This window comes from Elephantulus edwardii, unplaced genomic scaffold, assembly GCF_000299155.1.
Source record: "Elephantulus edwardii isolate Elephantulus edwardi_28Jun2011 unplaced genomic scaffold, EleEdw1.0 scaffold00020, whole genome shotgun sequence".
In the NCBI taxonomy this organism is placed as follows: Eukaryota; Metazoa; Chordata; class Mammalia; order Macroscelidea; family Macroscelididae; genus Elephantulus; species Elephantulus edwardii.
In genome coordinates, this window is record NW_006399770.1 from 136,067 (window position 1) to 158,796 (window position 22,730).

Consider the following 22,730-nt stretch of genomic DNA (forward strand, 5'->3'; position numbering starts at 1 on the left):
CTTTGCATAATCAATGAAACACAGATAGACATTCTTCTGGTATTCCCTGCTTTCAGCTAAGATCCATCTAACATCAGCTACAATATCCCTAGTATCACGACCCCTTCTAAACCTAGCCTGGACTTCTGGCCATTCTCTGCTGATGTCCTGTTCCAGTCGTTTTTGGATAATCTTCAGTACAAGTTATTAAGAGCATCAGAATACAAAGACAGTAGAACATGCAAAGACACTTCCCTAATACAAAAACAACTGACAGATAAATTAGGTGTTGATTCCCCTCTTTGGCATTCCTCCCTCCCTTAGAATTTCCCCCTTCCTTCCTACTCCCAGTGGCTGCTGCGTAAGACCTGAACTAAACCCATGAGCAGTTCATCGACAGAGAATTGTCCTGAATACAAGCTGGGTTAAAAGAGGCACTAGGGATATGATGCCAATGTCAGATAGATCTTGGCTGAAAGCAGAGAGTACCAGAAGGATATTTATTTGTATTTTATTGGCTGTACAAAGGCAGTTGACTCCATGGATTCCAGCAAGTTGTGGTTAACCTTGAGAAGAATGGGAATCCCCAAACACTTGATTGTGTTTGTGGAGTTTATTGTTCAAAATAACTTTCCTAGACTTTGAATTTGACTTTGCCACGTGGAAGGGTGGGAATATGCAAATAGGATTTGTTAGCCTCTCCATAAGGGACTTGACTGATCTCACCATTAAATTGAGCAGACCCAGCAGCAGAAAAGAGATCTTCCACTAGCAGAGAACCAGTGACTAAAGCTTGTCCTTCAGGGCACCAGATTAACTAGGACGGCCTACTGGAACAGTGACCATAGCAGCCACAGCAGAGAACCAAAGACCTGACATGAAATGGGACTTTGAGTGTGCTACACTAATGGACCAGAGCTAGAGCCTTTTGCCCGAGTTTGCTGGAGGACTGAGGAGGAGATATCTATACTGTCAGGACTGAGAACTTTGTAACACTGGCCTCAATTCGTGAAGCTGAAGACTGAGGTACTTGTGAGCACATTTCAGAGGGTGTCCTGACTATATTCTGCTACTAACTTGAGTTATAACCTTTTGACTTCTCCACCATGATTTTGTGTGGTTTGTGAGCTATCACATCTGATTTTGTTCTCAGTAAAGCAGTAAGATTGGTGTTGAAATCAGTAGAAAGACATTGAGGAGTGTAGAGGACATATCTGACCTCCTGTGAATTAGTTTTGTATTGATGCTATTGACAGGAATAGTTCCCCTTTGTGAAGTTGGTAAAGGTCAGAGATGGCCATCCCCACATGGCCTTGGCTCATTGCTTGCTATGCATCAGAGAGCTGGACAGTGACTAAGGATGACAGAAGAATTGATGCCTTTGAGTTGCGTAGCTGGAGAAGAGTCTTGAACATACCGTGTTATTGTTGTTGATTGCCTTCAAGTCAAGCATGACTCATAGTGACCCTATGAACAAAAGGCCTTTCTAAAACTATGAACATTTATCAAAGTTCATAGAGTTTCCAGAGGCATGTTGTTTAAGAAGTGTATGCCACTCCCACCAAAAAAACCCCAAATATATCTGCCTTGAAGAGAGTGAAACCAAGTTCCTCCTTGGAGGCTAGGATTTTGAAGTTCCAACTCATATACTTTGGGCATGTGGCCAAGAGGGACTGATCCTTGGAGAAGGACATTATGCTTGGAAGGGTGGAGGGACAGTGCAGGAGGGGAAGACCCCAGATGAGATGGATTGATACAGTAACTGGGGCAATGGTGGTAGGTGTGTCAGAATCAGTGAGACTGGCTCAGGACAGGGCAGGCTTGCTATGGGTCACAGGTGACTCAGTGGCATGTAACAACAACAGTGCGAATCCTATACTTAGACCAGGGAGCTGTCATATGAACCGAGCAAGGGAATGCTGCATGGTTTAAAATCAAGAAAGGAGTTTGTCAGGGATGTATCCTTCTCCATACCTTTTCAATCTTTATGTGAAACAGATCATTAGGGAGGCTGGACTTTATGAAGATTGTGGCATCAGGATTGGAGAAAGACTGAACAACAACCTGCATTATGCACCTGACATAACCTTGCTTGCTGAAACTGAGGAGGACTGAAGTGTTTGCTACAGAAGGTCAAAGACTACAGTTTTCAATATGGGTTATAGCTCAACATCAAGAAAACAAAGGTCCTCATAGATGGAGAAAGGATTGAGGTTATTATTTCATCTTGCTTGGATCCAGAGTCAGTACTCTCAGCATCAAGATGAGTTGCCTTGGTGAAGTCTGCTGTCAGGGTGTCTAGAGTGGTAAAAGAGCAATGACTAACATGTACCTGATCCAGGCCTTCTCAGTTGCTTGCTGTGCCATCTGGGAGCTAGACATTGACTAAGGACAACAGAAGAGTAATTCATGCCTTTGAGCCTTTGTGGTGCTAGATAAGAATATTGAATATACCATCGGCTGTCAAGAGCACAAACGTCTGTAGTGGAGATAGTAAAACCAGTTTGTTCTTGGAGGAAAGGATTTTGAAACTTTGTCTCATATATTTTGGGCATGTTGCCAGGAGGGTCCAGTTCTTGAAAAAAGACATCATGCTTGGAAGGATAGAAGGTCAGAAGAGAAGAGAAAAACCCTGCATGAGATTGATTGACACAATGACTGTGGCTATATGGGCAAATGTGTCAGAGATGGTGAAATTGGCTCAGAATAGGACAGAGTTAAGAGGTATTGTTCATAATGTCTTTATGAGTTGTAGTCAACTTTACAACATATTATGGCAACCACAACATAATCAAAATGACATGCAAAATACCTCGTGTAGGAAGAGGTGGGAATTGGCTGTTGCATTTCTTAGAACAGCCCACTTTCTGTGCAAAAGCCATAGCTTCTTCCTGCTCTGATGTGTCCCCTCTCTACCTAGTTCCTTTGCTTTGGAGTAGTGTGCCACACTTAACTAGTCTCCTGTCTACTCCAGAACTAGGTTTGCTTGCTCTGAATAACAGATTCTCAACACCATGTGTCACATATCTGAGATTCTAAATGAAAACAGAAATCTGAAATGTTAATTAGCATGCAGCATCGATTTATGTCAGCATATTTTAACATGGGTGGGTTTATTTGCTTGGAAGACAAATCACTATGGTCGGGTGGGTCCATGTTTGGTAAATCCTGAAATTGATATACATTTGTGTAAGCTTAAAATATGTTAAAAACCACCAAAAATATCTGAGAGAATAAATATTTATTTAGGATGTAGATTTGGAGATCTCTTTTATGAGACAGTTTTACTGGAAATGCTAATATAGAAAAGGATAGGAATCCAGCTTTCCCATCTCTGCTTCAAACACTTTACAGCTGCCAGCAACACTCATCTCCACAGTGAACCTGAAGTTCAATTTTTGTAAGCTTCTTACATATCCACCTTTGATTGTAGTGATTTTGAGCCTTACCTATTTACAAAGATATGATTCAAGTTGTATGCCTATTTTCTTCTTTTTTTCTGCAGTTTCACGTGCCTCTTCTCACCCTCATCAACACACTATGCTGACCATCCTCAACACATACCTTTGAAAGTTACATGGAGCCAAGAATTCCCTCCTACTTTTTCTTGCTTTCCTGACAACCTTTTTTGGGTCTCTTTATTTCATCTGCTTTCAAGTTATCTTTTCTTTCTTTTGAATAATTTACTGAATTTTTGGTGAAAACTTATGTAGGTTCCCATTTCAAAATATCCACACAAATTATTGTTACATTTATCACAAAATGTGTCAATGATCTCTTTAAATGTGTTCTGTTTGTTCTGTTTTTAGAACACTAGTTTCTCTCCTCCATTATAGTCCTAAGTTTTTTATTCATATTTGACCTTTTTATCTCAGATGATTTTTAAGTAGAGCACAAATCTCGTGAGTAATATCCCTTGTTTTGTGGCACTGTGCAAATCACGCTGAAAGTTGCTCCCAGGATAGGCTCCATTCTAGGTTTTCACGGTGCCTTGTTGTTATGTGTCACTGAGTCAACTATGACTCATAGTGATCCTATACAGAGTAGCTCTAAATCTTGCTCTATCCTGGGTCAATCTCACTATCTGATACACTTACTCTCATTATCCCAGTTACTGTTTCAATCCATCTCATCTGGAATCTTCCTCTCCTGCACAATCCCTCCACCCTTCCAAGCATGATATCCTTCTCCAATGACTGGTCCCTCCTGGCAACATGCCCAAAGTATGTGAGATAGAATCTCAGAATCTTTACTTCCAAGGAGCAGCTTGGTTTCACCCTCTCCAGGACAGACCAGTTAGTTCTCTTGGGAGTATGTTCAATATTCTTCTCCAATACCACAACTCAAAAGCAGCATTTCTTCTTTTATCCTCTTTGGTCATTGTCCAGCTCTCTGATGCATAACAGGTAATTACAAAGATCATGGCCTGGATCAGGCATACTTTAGTCTCTAGATTGATGTCATTGCCCTTTAGCACTCTGGAGAGTTCTCTGAAAGCACATTTTTCCAATGCAGTTCATCTTTTGGTTTCCTGATTGCTGATGCCAAGAGTGTTGTTTGTGGAACCAGGCAAGCTGAAATTGGTAACAATTTCAGTCTCTTTTCCATCTATCATGATGCTGCCAATTGGCCCAGTGATGGTATTTGTCTTCTTGATGTTGAGTCTATATTGAAGACTTCAGTCCCTAACATTCAATAGCAAATGCTTTAGGCCCTCCTTGGTTTTAGCAAGCAAAGTTGGGTCATTTGCATAACACAGGTTGTTGATTAATCTTTCTCCAATTCTCATAACCACAATCCTCCCCTTAAAGTCCAGCCTCCTTAATGATCTGTTTTGCATATAGACTGAAAAGGTATGGACATAGAATGTTTTCCTGATGCACTCTCTTTGATTTTGAACTATGCAGTGTTTCCTAGCTCTGTTCTGACAGCCACCTCCTGATCCAAGTATAGGTTTCTGCATGAGCACAATCAGGTGCTCTGGATTTCCATTCTTCTCAGAGTCAGCCACAATTTGTTGTGATCCACACAGTCAAATGCCTTTGCATGTTCAATGAAATACAGATAGACATTCCTCTGGTACTCTCTGCTTGCAGCTAAGACCCATATGACATTTGCAAGTACCTTAGGGTAAGCCATGTAAAGAGTCATCAGTTTTTTACTCTTCCAATTTGTCTGACTTTTTGTTTTTCTTTTCTACATTTTTCTTCCATTCTATCTTAGACCATATAGTTTGACCCCAGCCTGCCTAATACTCACTCATTCAGGCTTTAAACTTTCTTTGGTTTTCATGGCCTCTGTTAAGTTTTCAAGGAGCCCTAGTAGCACAGTGGTTAAGCACTCAACTGCCAACTTGAAAGTTTGTGGTTTAAACTCATTAGCCACTCCATGCGAGAAAAATGTGGTAGTCTATTTCAGTGGAAACCAATGGGGCAGCTCTGTTCTACCCTCTAGGCTTGCTTTGGGTCAGAATCTACTCCATAGCAGTGGATTTCAGTTTTGCTTTATAAGATCTTCATTTATGTTTATCCTGGGGAGTATGGCATTGAGGGGTGGTGAGAAGCAGAACCCCATCTATTTGTGTTATTAAATTACTACATTCTTTAGAATCTTTAGAGGAAACCCTGGTGGTATAGTCTGTAGCAAGTTATGCTGCTAACCCAAAGGCGGCATGTTTCTCAAGATTCAGATCCACCAGTGGCTCTGCCAGTGGAAGAAAGTTTCTTCCCATTGTGGTTTACAACCTCACTGTGAGAGAGCACCAGATGGACAACAGTGAGCAAGTGAGTTTTAATTTTCAAGTCTAGCTTGCTTACTCAGGTTGTAACTTCTTGGAGACAGGATTTTATTTTAGGCATCTTTATATCCCCAACACATGGTACATAATATGTGCTTATTATTTTTTTTGTGTGTGTTGTGGGAGTTTTTTTTGTGGGTGTGTGTTTTTTTGTTCGGTTTTTTTTTAAAATAGCAGCCTAAAATACTTTGGATACAGTGGCTAGTAGAGGAATGGAGATGGAAAGAAAATCTAGGCCATGATGTTGAGCCACTGCTCCAACCTACCCTGTTATTACTTGAGTTAGTAAACATCCTTAATTTTTAAGCAGGAAACCTGGTGATGCAGTGGTTAAGCACTCGGCTACTAACTAAAAGGTCTGCAGTTTTCACTCAGCACTCTCGCTGTGGAAGAAAGATGAAACAGTTGTCTTCTGTAAAGATTGGCAGCCTTGGAAGTTCTATGGGACAGTTACAATCTTTCCTATTGGGTCATTATGAATTGGAATTCAGCTATACAGCAGTGGGGTTTTTTGCAATGAACCAGTTCCTGGAGAAAGGCATCATGCTTGGCAAAGTAGCAGGCCAGTGGAAAAGAGAGGAACACATTTAATGAGTTGATTGACAGTGGCTGTAATACTGGACTTCTGCATATCAGCAATTGTGAAGATGGCTCTGGACCAGGCATTGTTTTATTCCGTCATTCGTGATTTGCCATGAGTCAGAACCAACTTGATCTGTTTTTTTTATTATTTTATTATTATTTTGTGTGTGTGTGTACCATCAAATCAGATCTGACTGGTACAGGAGGAGATTGTCCCTCCTTTCCCGGCAGAGCATCTGGTGGATTCGAACCACGCACCTCTGGGATTGCAGTGCAGCTTCTTGCCACTAGGCCACCAGAGCTCCCCAGAACCAGCTTGATCTTGATGGCACTTAACAAGCGGCAACAAACAAGCCAACCTGAGCTAGATTTTACTTTTTCATAATGGAGTTCTGTTATATGTGATTTTGTAAAAAATAAAATGCTGTTTTTCTCATTTTTTTAGTACTCTTGGTCATCTATTACAAAGAAAGTCTGTTGTCTTCTGGTGGTTGTTCAGTTGCTACTGCAATACTTCTTTATTCACCTGAGGACAGAGAGACAGGGAGAAAGTGGACAGAAGGAAAAACAACTTAATATTGTATAATTTGAGTTTTTATTAAAATTAGAAATGTCAATACCTTTTTTCTTCAAAAGTACAATTTATTTGAAAGTTGTAATTTTTATATGTTTGTCATCTCAAGAATAAAAAACTTTAAAAATGTCAGAGAAATTACATTATTGTGTGTGGTCAAGTTGCATCCATTTCTAGCTGACTCTTTTATTTGTGTAGAAAATGACAAGTCTTGAATTCTGCTGTGAAGTTTTATTACTGTCATTGAGATGTTAGAAAAACAAAGTAATTTTCTCTCAAGGGAGTATTAATTCATTCAAAGAGCATCTAGAAAGACAAACTAGAGAAGCAGCAGGAAATGCTGTTTGCTTATTATAGAAAGCTTGCCACTGGTTTCTGTTGAGTAATTTCTCACTCATCGTGATCTCATACATCTGAGGAGAACTGTGTTCCTAGGGGTTTTCAGTGGCTGATTTTTCAAATATAGATTGACTTTCTAGGGTACCTCTGGGTAAACAATAAACTCCAACCTTTTTCTTTGCAGCTGATCATATTAACTATTTGCACCATCCAGGTACTCGATAGCTTATTTTAGCTTAATTTTGGATATATTCTTTGGATTTCCTTCCATCCTCTAATGTCCATTAAATGTTGTTTAATAGCAAAATTTGAAAAGGAGAAACAAAAGAGAAATTCGATGCCATGTCTACCTAATTGCAATTTGCTTTTCCCCACAAAGGTATTTTTCTCTTCTTATACTGTATGCATCATATTAATATTTATCAAAACATTTGTAACACACCTTTGTGAAATAAATTGATGCTTTGAGATTATTATCCTCATACTGTTACCTGTTTAAATGTTCAGGTGTACATACATAGTTGTAATTAATTAATTTCTTGGTTCTTTGAGTTAATATAACTACTTATACAGTCATAAAGTCATAAGGTCTTCTCTTCATGTTTATCATTTTTACAGATGACTTTTATTTAGAACATATATAATTAATTATTAATTAATAACTTAAGTAATTAGTCATTAATGCCTCCAAACAGTTAAATCAAATGTTCCCATCAGAAAGGATGAAAGAAATTGTCATGTTTACTTACTTGCAGATATCTGTGTGTATCAGATTTTGACAGGACATAGCCTACATTGATGTAAGCAGAAGCCAAGGCCTCAGGCATAGACATTTTCATATGAATATAGATCAAGTGCATGGACATTGGTGTTAAAAAGCCACATGCATTAGGGTTGAGATTGTTTCTTCGAGTAACCCTTGCTCCTTCACCTAACTTCTTCCTGGCTCAAGTTCAGCCTTATTGATCCTTCAGTATACCTCCACTTCTGCTGTTTCACTCTGCGCAGAATGTGTCTAGATATCCCTGCTCCTGACCCTGTATCTCTCGATCGTGTGCTGCTTCCTGAAAAAGGTTCTGTGTCAGTCAATTCTTTCTGTTATAGTGACTCTGTGTATTCCTTCCATCTTCCTTTGATGCTTCCTGTATCATTCCGTATATTGTCCATAGCATCTTTAAGTATTGCAACTCATGGCTTGAATTTGTTTTTCAGTTCTTTTGGCTTGAGAAATGCTGGATGAGTTCTTCCCTTTTGATTGTCTGACTCCAACTCTTTGCACATTTCATTATAATACTTTGCTTTGTCTTTTCAAGCTGCCCCATGGAATCTTCTGTTCTAACGTCCTCATTTGTTCCTTTGTTTTGCTTTCAGAAAGTAGCATATGATCAAGAACTAATAATAATAAAAGAGTTCAAGCTGCTGTCAAGGAATTGGTGGAAAATAAGTCTCTTTTAAAATTCCTTAAAAATAAGGAATTGATGGAATACCAATTGAGTTATTTCAACAAAGAGATACAGTTCTGGATGACTCACCAGATTGTGCCAAGAAATCTGGAGTACAGCTATCTGGCCAATTGACTGGGAGAGATCCATGTTTATTCCCATTCCCCAAAAAAGTGATCTTACAGAATGTGGAAATAAACAATATCACTAATACTACACACAAGCAAAAACTTGCTGAAGATTATCCAGAATTGACTGGAATGGTAGATTGACAGAGAAATGCCAGAAATGCTAGCTGGATTTAGGAGAGGCTGTGGCACTAGGGATATCATTGCTGATGTCAGATGGATCATAGTTGAAAGTAGAGAGTATCAGAAGGATGTCTGTTTGTGTTTTATCGACTACACAAAGGCATTTGACTCTGTGGATTAAAACAAATAGTGGCTAACATTGGAAAAAAATAGGAATCCCAGAATGCCTTGTTGTGTTCATGCAAAACTTATACCTAGACTAAGAAGCTGTTGTCTGAACAGAACAAGGAAACACTGCATGGGTTCATTACAAGAAATTAGTACATCAGGGAAGTATCCTTTCTCCATACCTTTTTCAGCCTGTATGCAGGACAGATCATTCAGGAGGCTGGACTTTATGAAGAATGTGGCATTAGGATTGGAGGAAGACTCATCAACAACCTGCATTATTCAGATGACACAACTTTGCCCTTGAAACTGAGGAGGACTTGAAGTGTTTACTGCAGAAGATCAAAGATTGCATTCAGTATGGATTGCATCTCAACATCAAGAAGACAAAGGTCCTCGCCACTTGGCCAATAGGTAATATCAGATTGAGTTTGTTAATGCTTTCATCTTGTTTGGGTCCATAATCAGTATTCTTAGCACCAGCAGTCAGAAAATCAAAAGACGAGTTCTATTGGGAAAATCTGCTGTCAAGGATCTCTCTATAGTCCTAAAGAGCAATGATGTCAAACTAGAGATTAAAGTGTACTTGATCCATGCCATGGTCTTCTTAGTTCCTTGCCAAGCATCTGAAAACTGGACAGTGAATAAAGATGACAGAAGAAGGATTAATGCTTTTGAGTTGTGGTGCGGGATAAGAATATTGAATGTACCATGGACTACCAAGAGAACAAATAGGTCTGTCTGTCCTGGAGAGGGTGAAATCGGTCTGTTCCTTTGAGGCAAGGATTTTGCAATTTTGTTTCATACGCTTTGGGTATGTCACCAGAAGGGACCAATTATTGGAGAAGGCCATCATGCTGTTCAAGGTAAAGGGTTAGCTCAGGAAATGAAGACCCTGGATGAGATGGATTGACACGGTGACTGTGGCAGTGGGTTCAAGTATGTCAGAGACAGGTTGGCTCAGGGTAGGATGAGGTTCAGAGCACCATTGTTCATAGAGTGGTTATGGGTTGTAGTTGATTTGATGGCACATAACAACAACCCCTCTGTCTCAGGCAAAGCCATTTTCACATACCTTTCAAAATCAGTTATTAAAATAAATTATTGATGTAAAATTTATAAAATTAAAATGTTTGTTTTAAAGCTCATTATTTTAAATGTTCTGAAATATATTTTTTTCTGGTACAGATAATCTTGTTTTACCTGAAACAAAATAATTTAAATTTTACTTCTAGTAAAATACTATTAATCAGAAAGTAGTTATTGAACTCTTGCTGTTTATATACTAAATATTACATCATGATAGATGGAGAAAAGATTGAAACTGTTAACAACTTCATCTTACTTGGATCCACAATTAACACTCTTAGTACCAGCAGTCAGGAGGGACCTCTCCAAGTTACTGTGGAATAATGATGTCAGTTTGAGAACTAAGGTGCATCTGATATAGTCTCTGGCCTTTCTGATCACTTGCTGTGCATCTGAGAGCTAGAAAATAAATAAGGATGCGCCAAAACAAGATGAAGGTAAATAATCCAATTGAAAAATGGGCACAGGATATGAACATATACTTCACCAAAGCATATTAAGAAATGTTCAAAATCCCTAGCTCTAAGAGAGATACAAATCAAAACAACTATGAGATATCTCACTCCAGTAAGAATAGCAAAATTTACAGAACAGCAAGCAACAAATGCTGACGAGGTTGTGGAGAAACTAGAACCCTTATTCACTGTTGGCGGGAGTGTAAAATGGTGCAACCACTGTGGAAAGTGGTGTGGCACTTTCTCAAAAAGTTACAAATAGAGATACCATTTGATCCAGCAGTTCCACTACTGGGAATATACCCTAAAGAAACCAAAACCGACACCCAAGCAGATATATGCACAAATATTTTTATTGCGGCATAGTTCACAATAAGAAGGACTTGGAAACAACCTAAGCGCCCATCAACAAATGAATGGATAGAGAAGTTGTGGTATATTCACACAATGGAATACTACACTGCATCATTGAAAAACAAGGAACTCATGCAATAGTATTCAAAATGGGTGACCCTGGAGGACATTATGCTGAGTGAAATATCTCAGTCACAACAGGACAAATACTGCATGGTGCCACTGTTGTAGAATGGGACTGACATCAGGGTTAGGGTAAGACTGAGAAAAACTGAATAAATGATGTATACTGCATTGAAACAGATGAGGGATAGAACAGTTTAAAAGCAATATATGATAGAGTAATATGGTTACCACAAGAGTCCAGAATGAAGGTTGCATAGTGGAGTGTACTCAGTGCAGTGTTGTGTGCGTGAGGATTGTATACCAATGAAGAAATTTTCTTTTCAAAGAAATGAGAAAACTTGGGGGAGGGGTGGGCAGGGAGAAGAGTACAACAGTGAATGAATGGAAATCCAAAATCTCTGTAAATATTCATTAAAATTAATAAAGTAAAATTTTTTTAAAAAGAAAATAAGGATGACAGAAGAGTGATGGCTTTGAGCTGTGGTGTTGGAGAAGAGCGCTGAACATCCTATGGACTGCCAAAAGACCAAACAAATAGGTCTTGGAAAGGGTCCAACCAGAGTGCTCTTTGGAGGCATGTATGAGGCTTTGGCTTACATACTTTGTGCATGGTGCTGGAAGGGGCTATTCCTTGGAGAAGGACATGATTCTTTGAAAGAGAGTTGGTGTAAGAGAAGAAGAACCTCAACCAGGTGGATTGACACAGTGACTTCCAGTAGGCTTTAATGTATCAGAAAGTGTGAGGATGGCACAGGACAGGACAGGGTTCAGATCTGTTGTTCACAGATTTCTCAGGGTCATACTCAACTCGACGGCACCTAACAACAATAAAAAATGTTTTTGTTATCCATTGTGAAAGAAGACTGTAGTCTTTGATCTTTATCGGAAAGTATATGAAGTTCTCTTCATTTTCAGAAAGCAGTCTTGATAATGCATTGTCCTGGTTCCCATCATAACTTAAACTGGAAACTTTCACAGTGTCCAGAGCCCTTGATGTCCTGCAAAGAAGGAAGATGTCCTCAAATTCTTTGCAGCAGGAACACACTTGAGTGTCACCAAGCTTGACTTCCAAATGGAACAGTATGATGGCATCATCATAAACATGGAGAGGACCTGGGAGAAGCTTCTCTTGGCTGCTCAGACCATTTTTGTCATTGAAAATCCAGCTGATGTCTGTCATACCCTCCAGAAATACTGGCCAGAGAGCTGTTCTGAAGTCGGCTGCTACTACTGGAGCCACTCTTACTGCTGGGAACTCCTGGAACCTTCACTAACCAGATCCAGGCAGCCTTCCGGGAGCCTTATCTTCTGTTGGTTAATGATCCCAGGGCTGACCACCAGCCTTTGATAGAAGTGTCTTTCTTTTTAATTTTGTTTTGCTTTATTATAATTTTCAGAAGCATCTTCTGGCAACTTCCCTACCATTGCCTTGTGTAACACAGGTTCTCCTCTACACTATGAAGACATTGCTATCCCATGCAACAAGGGAGCTCACTCCGTGGTTCTGATGTGCTTTATGCTGGCGCAGGAAGTCCTGTGCATGGATGGCACAGTCTCCCAGGATCACCTGTGGGAGGTCATGCCTGACTTGTGCTTCTACAGAGATCTGGAAGAGATTGAAAAGGAAGAGCAGGGTGAAAAAGCTCTGACCAAGGAGGAGTTTCAGAGAGAATAGATGGCCCCTGCTCCTGGATTTATGGCTGCTCAGTCTGAAGTTGCAGACTGGTCTGAAGTCATGCAAGTGCCCTCTGCATATTCAGCAGTTCCCTACAGCCTGCAACGGAAGACTGGTCTGCAGCCTCACTGCTCCCGCCACTGAATGGGCTTGAACAGCCACTGAGTGGTCTTAAACTGTCTTTCTAGTCTTAAAAAGTGGAAATAATGTAAAGGAAAATAAACTATGATTCTTTAAAAAAAATACCAAGTCTTTAATTACTCTTCTTCCAGTCATGATGTTGGGTTATTTTTCATATAATACAACTTCTTAGTTTTTTTCCAGTATATGCATTTAATAATATGGTAAAAGGGTACAGTCTCAAAACACATGCTTTTCTGATATTAAAGTATGCAATTTGTTGTGTTTGAACAGGTACATCTTGCTGTATGTATATAGGTTCTTCATGAGCTTCAGTAAATGAATTCCTATTCCTTCAGTGTTCTTAGTCAACTCTCATTTTGTCATTCTGTGGTAACTTGTGTGTTTCTTTGATTCTGGAAATGATTCCACTGTTATTTTAAAGACCAGTGTGATCATCCATGGTGGACAGGTTTCAGTGGAGCTTCCAAAGATAGGCTAGGTTGAAGAACATGGAAATCTGCTTATAAAAAATTGGTCAGTGAATACCTTATGAATGTTGTTGTTAGAGTCCATTGAGTCCAGTACGGCTCTTAGTAATTCTATAAACAACTCTCCTGTACCTTACTCACCATCTAATATACTTTAGCATATTTTTATACTGGTCAGTCTACTTCCCTGAGGATCTTGCTTTCTTTTGCTGACCTGCTTTTTCAAACATTATGTCCTTTTCCAAGGACTGGCCCTATAGTTGTTATAGCCTAAAGTGTGTGAGACAAAGCTTTGCCATTCTCACTTTCAAGGAGAACCTGCTTGCATCTTCACCAAGATGCATGTTTGTTGTTTCTTTTTTTCCCCTTAGTAGTCCAAGGGGTAGTCAGTATGCTTCTCCAATACCACAACTCAAAAGCATCAATTCTTTTTATGCCATCCTTATTTATTGTTCACCTTTTAGATGCATAGCAAGCATTTGAAAAGACATTGACTTGAATCAGATGCACTTTAGTCTTTAAATTCACATCTTTGCTCCTTTGGAAAGGTCCTTGACAGCAACTTTCCAAATGCAATACTTCAGTATTGACTGTGGATCTTAGCAAGATTAAATAATTCACAATTTCTGTCTTTTCTCCATCTATCATGATGTTGCCTAGTGGCCTAGTAGTGAAGATTTTTATGTTTTTGATGTTGAGATGTAATTCATATATTGAAGGCTGTAATCCTTGATCTTTTTCAACAAGTGTTTGAAATCCTCACTTCCAGAAAGCAAGGTTGTGTCCTCTGCATAATGCATGTTGCTGATGAATGTTCCTCTGATTCTTTTTTTCAGTTAATCTTTTATTATTATTATTAATTTTAATGAAAATTTACAGAGACTTTGGATTTCCATCCATTCATTGTTGCATTTTTCTCCCTGCCCACCCCTCCCCCCCAATACACTCTTCTCTTTGAGAAGTAAAAGAAAAATTCTTTCACTATTTTACAATCCCCCCCCCCCAGTCCACTCCACTATGCAGCCTTCGTTCTGGACTCCTCTCATGACAATAATACCTAATCACATATCCCTTTTGAACAGTTTTCTCCCTCATCAGTTTCAATGCAGTATACATTATTTATCCCATCATTCTCAGTCTCCTCACAACCCCGATGCTAGTCCCGTTTTACAACAGTGACACTATGCAGTATTTGTCCTTTTCTGTGGATATATTTCACTCAGCATAATGTCCTCCAGGGTCACCCATTTTGAATAATACTGCATAAGTTCCTTGTTTTTCAGTGCAGCGTAGTATTCCATTGTGTAACTATACCACAGTTTCACTATCCATTCCTTTGTTGATGGTCACTTAGGTTGTTTCCAACTTCTTCCTATTGTGAACAAAGCTGTGATAAACATAGGTGTGCATATATTTGCTTGGGTGTCAGTTATGGTCTCTTTGGGGTATATTCCCAGTATTGGAATTGCCAGTTCAAACGGTATTTCTATTTGCAACTTTTTTAAAAAAAATAATTTTTATTGTGATTTTAATAAAAGTTTACAGAAAACTTGGATTTTCATTCATTCATTGTTGCACATTTTCCTCCCCACCCCCCAATTTGCTTTTACAAAAAAACTTTCGTTGTTGCATAATTTCTTCCCTCCCCAGTTCATTTTTCAATGCACCTATTATTCTAAACTGTTGTCATACAAATAATGCATAATCATATATTCCTTCCAAACAGTTCTTCATCTGTTCCAATGCAGTGTTTGTTATTTATACCCTCTTTTAGTTTACCCCCACTCCCATGCCAGTGCTATTTTATAATAGTGGTATTATGTAGTGTCTGTCCTTTTGTGACTGAGATATTTCACTCAGCATAATGTCCTCCAGGGTCACCCATGTTGTGTCATGTTTTATGAGTACCTTGGTTTTCAGTGCTAGTAGTATTCCATTGTGTGGATGTACAGTAGTTTTTCTATCCATTCATTTGTTGATGGGCACTTGGTTTGCTTCCATCTCTTTGCTATTATGAATAATGCAGCAATAAACATGAGACTGCATACATCTGTTTGGATGGTGGTTCTGGTTTCTTTAGGGTATATTCCCAGTAGTTGTTTGCTTTCTTGACTGCTGCTTCCATGGGTGTTGATTGTGAATCCATGTAAACAGAGATCCTTGATAACTTTGTTTCATGTTGAGGTGTAATCCATACAGATCTTTGCTCTTCATCAGCAAATGCATCAAGCCTTCATCTCCAGCAACCCAGAGTTGTATCATCTGCATATTGCAAGTTGTTTAAGAGTTTTCCTCAAACCCTGAGGGAGGGAAGTAAGTCCTAAAGATAAAAAGAAATCTCATTAGTGTGGGGTCACTAGCCAAGGAAACTGTGCAGCCACTAAAAATAACCCAGACCTGCTGCTCTGGAGTCTATTCTAACTCCTAGTCACCCTGTAGTAGAAGACTCCTCTATCAGGTTTCTGAGGTCATAAATCTTCACAAAAGCACACTCCCTTCTCTTGGGGTTTGTTTTGTTTGTTTGTTTTTTTCCCTTATAGAGTGGCAGGCAAGTTTGAACCACCTAAAGTTGCAGCAGCCCAACATTTAATCCACCAGCAGGCTTCCTGGTGCAGCCTAGATAGAAACACAAGTTTACTAGAACCTCCCAAAGGAATGAATACAGGTCTGCTGATAGTTTTCTATTTGCCTACTGAGAATGATTTTAGACTTAACCTTCAGAACTGCAAGATAATAAATCTGTGCTGTTTTAAACTGTTAACTTTGTATCACTTTGTTACAGCTGTAAGAAACTTATAGATAAATCTACCTGGAATACATGATGGTCAGATGTTATCTGAGTTTAAGATATATATGACTCCACTTTTGAGAAAGTGTCTTTCTTTCTTTCAAGTTCAAGAAAATGAAATGTCATTCTTGTAATGAAGGAAGGGAGAAGAGAGGCCACTGGCAGTCCTTCCTTGTCTGTAAAAAACAGGGATGATTCTAACTCAAAAGACTGGGGCAAGAGCAACCTATAAAACACACGTGCGTTCCTACCACATGGTCTAATTCAGCATAGGAACACATTCAAAGAAACAGCAATCAGAGAGAAAAGCAATTCAGAGAAATACAAATTTTAAAGGGGAAAATTCGCTTATTAAAAAATTTTTTAAAATATAGTTTGTCATCAACAAATGGTGCTGGCAAAACTAGACTGCTACCTGCAGAAAGCTGAAATAGGATCCACATCTCACACCATACACAAAAATCAACTCAAGGTGGATCTGAGACCTGGCAGTAAAGCCCAAAACTGTAAAGTGCATCAAAGACAAACTGGGATCAAACTTAGACAGCCTACTCTACTGTATATATTTGAAACTTTTTGAGAAAGCAGCATACCTCCTTCCACAGTGTTTGCACCATTTTCCACTTCCACCAACAGTGAATAAGGGTTCCAGTTTATCCACAACATTGCCAGCATTTGTTGCTTGCTCTTTGTTAAATTTTGCTATTCTTACTGGGCTGAGATGATATCTCATAGTTGTTTTGATTTACATCTCTCTTAGGGCTAGGGATTTTGAACATTTCATGTGCTTGTTTGCCATCTGAATGTCGTCTTTGGTGAAGTGTCTGTTTGTATCCTGTGCCCATTTTCAATTGGATTGTTTACCTTTATCTTGTGGTGCTCAAATATTTTATAAATTCTGGATATAAGTCCCTTATCTGACATGTCATTACCAAATACTTTTTCCCAATCTGTGGCTTCCCTTTTTACCCTGTTGGAGAAGTTTTTGGATGTGCATAGGGATTTGATTCTTAGAAGATCCCATTCATCTATTTTATCTTCTCCTGGTTTTAGATTCCTCTGATTCTGATGCCAAATTCCTTTTCATAGAGTTCAGCTTCTAAAATTACTTGCTCTGCATACATATTGGATAAATATAGAGAAGAGATATAACCCTGACACACACCTTTCTTGATTTTATACTGTGCAGTGTTCACGTTTCCTGATTTTATACCATGCAGTGTTCTGAGTGTGCTCTGGTGGTCTTTGGTGGGAAACTGTAGTGCAATCCCAAAGACACTCCATTGGAATCAACCAGCTGCTCAAAGGGAGAACAATGGGCAGTCTCTTCCCATGCAGTTAACTGCCTCTTGAATCCTGCTGGACAGTCAGCTATGGGTTGGTTCCAGCTTCACGGCACACAACAACAACAGTGTTCCTAGCAGTGCGATTATATCTGAAAAATATGCCAGAAAATGAGTCCCGTAAGTTAATCAGTTCTAACTCATGATTACCCTATGTGTTTTAGAGTAGATCTCTACAGAATGGTTAGTTCTATCTGTTGGGGGGAGGGGAATGGAATGTATCTTAAATATAATTTTCTTTTTTGGGGGGGGAAGATACCTGAAGACTGTTTATTCAGAGTTTATTATAATTAGGAGTCAGCCACTATACTTTTACTTTTGGACAAGACTTAGAAGAGACAGATTGTAAAGCTTATGATGGAAAAAGGCATGACTTTAGGTGTGTCCTGATTGCAGACTGTTGGCAAGGGAAAGCTGGAGGTGAAATAAATAAAAGGAAACATAAGCTTTAGGGGAGCTCTGGTGGCCTAGTGGCAAGAAGCTGCATTGCAATCCTGGAGATATGCGGTTCAAATCCACCAGATGCTCTGCCGGAGAAGGAGGGGCCATCTCCTCCTGTACCAGTCAGATCCAATTTGATGGTACACACACACACACAAACAAAATAATAAAATTTTAAAAAAAAGGAAACATAAGCTTTGTGGTATGTTGGGGTAACATATTTGGCCCTTTCAATTGTCCTAAATTAGAAATGATATAAGTGTTATGGAGGCTGGCAGTTATTGACAAAGTCTTGACCATTTTAGAATAATTGAACATTGTGGTTTGGCTTTGTGGACTGGGTGCTGCCGAGGTTGTGGGCCAAAATATCACATTCTTGAGAGTCAAGTTTGCATTTCAGACTTGGTATTTAACATTAGAACAAAGTGTATCAGTTTCCAATCTGAATTGTCTATTCTTGGTGTTTAATACGTTTTGCCTTTTTTTAGCAAGCTTTTTTAAAAACCCCATATTATCAACATTCATTGACAGTGTTGCTCAGTGTTCTCTTTTCTAAAATAATTCTAAAGGACATGTATAATTTTACAAGGAAAATATCAATGAGGAGACTAAAGAAGTAGTAGAGGAATTTGATAAGTAAATATTCTTTTGGTAAAACTACTTGTACTCTTAGTGAAAATACATTAGCAATAAATTTGAAAATATATTTAGACAATTAGTTATATATAAGGCAATATTAAACAGTACTCTTTGGAATGAACAGAGAATAACCTAAATTTTATATTAAATCTCCTTAAAATTTATGTGGTGTTATTAAAAAACAAATATAATACATATTTTTACCTAAATTATGATTATTTCTTATTCTCCACAGGATTCTGAGGGAAGAAGTCCATACCGATGTTACGTTCTGTGTAGGTGGCACTTTGTTCAAAGCACACAAAGCAGTCCTTTTCACAAGAGTTCCTGACTTCTATTATCATACTGTTGGAAAAACATCAAATAGTTTAATTTATCTTGAGCCTTTTTTTGAGAACATTGAAGCTTCAGAATTTAGAACATTTTTACAGTAAGTGCTTTCTTTATATTTCTCCCTCTTCTATTTTAAGTATAGTATGTAATCATCTAATTTGAAAACATATGTGTATCTATGTTTTATTTTTTACAGTTCCTTATCTCTTTCATAACCTTTCAGAAAAAAAAACCCTTCATTTAAATTTCAAATTACCTAAGTAAATAGTATTATTCACTTCTATTAGTATTAGTGTATTAGCATTGTAGAGGCAAAGCACTTAGATACAAGGTAGGTAAGTTATGAATTGTCTTGACAGAGGATAAATAAATGGTGTGCTTTTGAGTAACTGGAATGAATTTCTATATGCCACCAATCAAAAGCAGTATTGGTATTTTAGGTTAGATAATTTTTCTTGTGGGGCTATCGTATCTGTTATAGAATTTTTAGCAGCATCCTTCTCTGATTCTACCTACTAGATGTGAGTTGCATGCTGTGCAGTAAAGAATTTGATCTTGATCCCAAAGTGGGGTCTGGCTTTTGACCTAGGCTTCAGGGAAATAATATGTGTCATACTTATTAAAGAAGTCTCATGTGGGTGATAAGAAGTATAGAAATCCCTGTATAGTACAGACCAATAATTAGTTTGCCACTAACAGATGTTTTGGCAGTTTGAACATACCTAGAGGCACCTGTATAGATTATAACAGATTGTAATTAACCTTGAGAAGTATAGGAATCCCAGAACATTTGATTGTGCTCCTTCAAAATCTATACTTGTACCAGGAAGCAGTCATTAGAACAGAACAGTGAAACACTGCATGATTCAAAATCAGGAAAGGAGTGCATCAGAGATCCAGCCTCTCTTCATACCTTTTTAATCTATATATGGAGTAGATCACGGGGGAGGCTGGACTTTATGTGGAAGAGTGTGGCATCAGTATTGGAGGAAAACTCATCAACAACCTGTTATGCAGAGACAACCTGGCTTGCCAAAACTGAGGAGGACCTGAAGTGTCTGCTGCAGAAGATCAAGGACTACAGTCTTCAATGTGGATTGAAGTTCAACATCAAGAAGACAAAGATTCTCTCCACTGGGCCAGTTGATAGCCCCATAATGGATGGAGAAGAGATTGAGATTATTAACAATTTCAGCTTGCTCAGGTCCACAGTAAACATTCTTTGTACCAGTAGCCAGGAAATTAAAAGATGAATTGGATAATGAAGGTCTGTACAAGAAACCTCTCCAGAGTGCTGAAGAGTAAAGATGTTAATCTGGAGACTAAGGTGTGCCTGATCCAGTCCATGGTCTTCACAATTACTTTATATGCATCAGAGAGCTGAACAATGACCAAAGATGACTAAAGAATAATTGATGCCTTTGAGTTGTGGTACTGGAGAAGCGTATTGAACATACCATGGACTGCCAAGATAATAAACAGGTCTCTTCTGTAGAAAGTGAAGTCACGTTGCTCTCTGGAGGCAAGGATTTTGAAGCTCTGTATCACATACTTTGGGCATGTGGTCAGGAGGGACCACTCATTGGAGAATGATATCATGTTTGGAAGGGTGAAGGGACAAAGCAGAACAGGAAGACCCTGGATGAGATGGATTGACACAGTGATTTGTGTAATAGGGGCAAGCTATTGGAGACTTTGAGATTGGCTCTGGATAGGACTGAGTTCAGAGCTTTTATGTATAGGGTCAGTATGAGTCACAGTTGACTTGACAGCACATAACAACAACTACAAAGGTACCTTGAAAAAAAGCCTGATGATGCGCTTCCAGAAGGTGGTTATGGCCACTGGAAACCTTATGGAACATAATTCAACACGTGGAGTCACCATAAGTTGAAATTAACTTAATGGCAACTCAATTTTTTTGTTTTGTTTGATTTTGTTTTTTAATCAATATAAAGCAGTATTAAGAATCCTGGGTGACGTAAGCACTTAAGTGTTTGACTCCTAACCAAATGGTGATAGTTGAAATCCACTTAAGGGTCCTTGGAAGAAAGGGACCACTTCCGAAAGATCACACCCATTGAAAATCCTGTGATGTTTGATTCTTCTCTTCAATGTGGAGACACCATGAATTGCAGTCTACTATAAAGTACTATCCTTTATTATTAAAGTATTATTTTAATTTGCAGTCTCCTGAAGGTTAATAATATTGTACATATTTTGAATTGTATGTACTTTTAGCCATTTGAGTATCTTCTGTGGATAAACATCATTAATTTTCCCATACATCCCCTCATCTGAAGAGCAACGATGTCAGTCTGGAGATTAAGGTGCACCTGATACAGGCCATGGACTTTACAGTCACTTGCTATATCACAGAACTGGACTAGGGATTATAGAAGGAATATTGCTGCCTTTGAGCTGTGGTGTTGGAGAAGAGTATTGAATATCCCATGGGCTGCTAAGAGAATAAACAGATTTGTCCTGGTGAGAGTGAAACCAGGCTGCTCCTTGGAAGCAAGGATTCTGAAGTTCCATGTGACATACTCTGGACATTTTGCAAGGAGGGACCAGTTCTTGGAGAGGTACGTCATGCCTGGGGGGGGGGGTGGAGGGACAACACAGGAGAGGAAGACCCTTGATGAGATGGATTGATTCAACGACTGGGGTAATGTTAGACAGGTGTGTCGGTGACAATGAGACTAACATAAAGCAAGGTTTAGGGCTTTGTACATAGGGTTGCTAAGAATCGTGGGCAACTTGACGGCACATAACAACAACAACAACATCCCCTCATAGCTGTATTTTTGTACCTGTATATTGCCAAGCCTTTCTTTCATGGCATTTCCAGATCTAGTTTCACCTTCAGCTTTTCAGTGAGTAACCCAATACAGACTTCCTTTTTGACTGTATTATTTATCTTTTTATTATTGAGTTGGAAGAGTTCTGCCTATATTCTGAGGACTTAACCCTGAACAGATAAATGATTTGCAGTTTTCCTCTGTTTCATAATTTTTTTCACCTTCTAGTTGATGTCATTTGTAGTATGATTTTTTTTTTACATTTTGTCATTTTGTGCTTTAGTATTAAGAATTTATCTCCCAATATAAGATAATAAAGATTTACTCCTGTATTTTCTTCTAAGAGTTTTATAATACTAAAATCCTACCTCTTACAATCTGTTCTTTGATCCATTTGTGTTCATTTTTGTGTCTGACCGGCTTTCAGCTTTGTTCTTTTATATGTTGGTATCTATTTGTCCCAGCTCCCTTGATTGAAAGACTGTCCTTTCTGTATTGAATTGTCCTTTCAAAAATCACTTGACCATAGATGTTTATGTTTACTTGTCAAAATATCAGTTGTATCCTATTGATTTATATGTTGATCCTTCTGCCAGTGCCAGTTGCCTTTTATGACCTTCATGAAACTCAAAGTAGAAAATTTGTGTTTTGATGTCCTGGATCTGAGGTGTATTTTAGATGTTAGTCTTTTAGTAATTTGGTTACATACTTATTCCTGTTCTCAAAATCATGGGGTTTTTTTGTTTTGTTTTGTTTTAATTATTAAATTTTATTAATTTTAATGAACATTTACAGAGATTTTGGGTTTTCATTCATTCATTGTTGCACTATTTTCTCTACCCTCCTCTCCAGTTCGTTCTTTTTTTTTTTTACCCCTTGAAAGTCTGTTTTAATTGTCCAGTCGCCACAGTGCTTGTCAAAGCCAGTTCTGATTAGTCTCCTT

At 38.5% G+C, this 22,730-nt stretch overlaps 1 protein-coding gene across 1 annotated transcript in view; it reads left to right on the forward strand.

The window, feature by feature from the left end:
• The window catches only part of BTBD8 (BTB (POZ) domain containing 8), a 105,894-nt gene that overhangs the window by 6,276 nt on the left and 76,888 nt on the right, over window positions 1-22,730 (forward strand). The window contains 1 exon segment of the mRNA XM_006882476.1: window positions 18,889-19,083. Within this exon segment, the coding sequence (XP_006882538.1) occupies window positions 18,889-19,083 (195 nt within the window).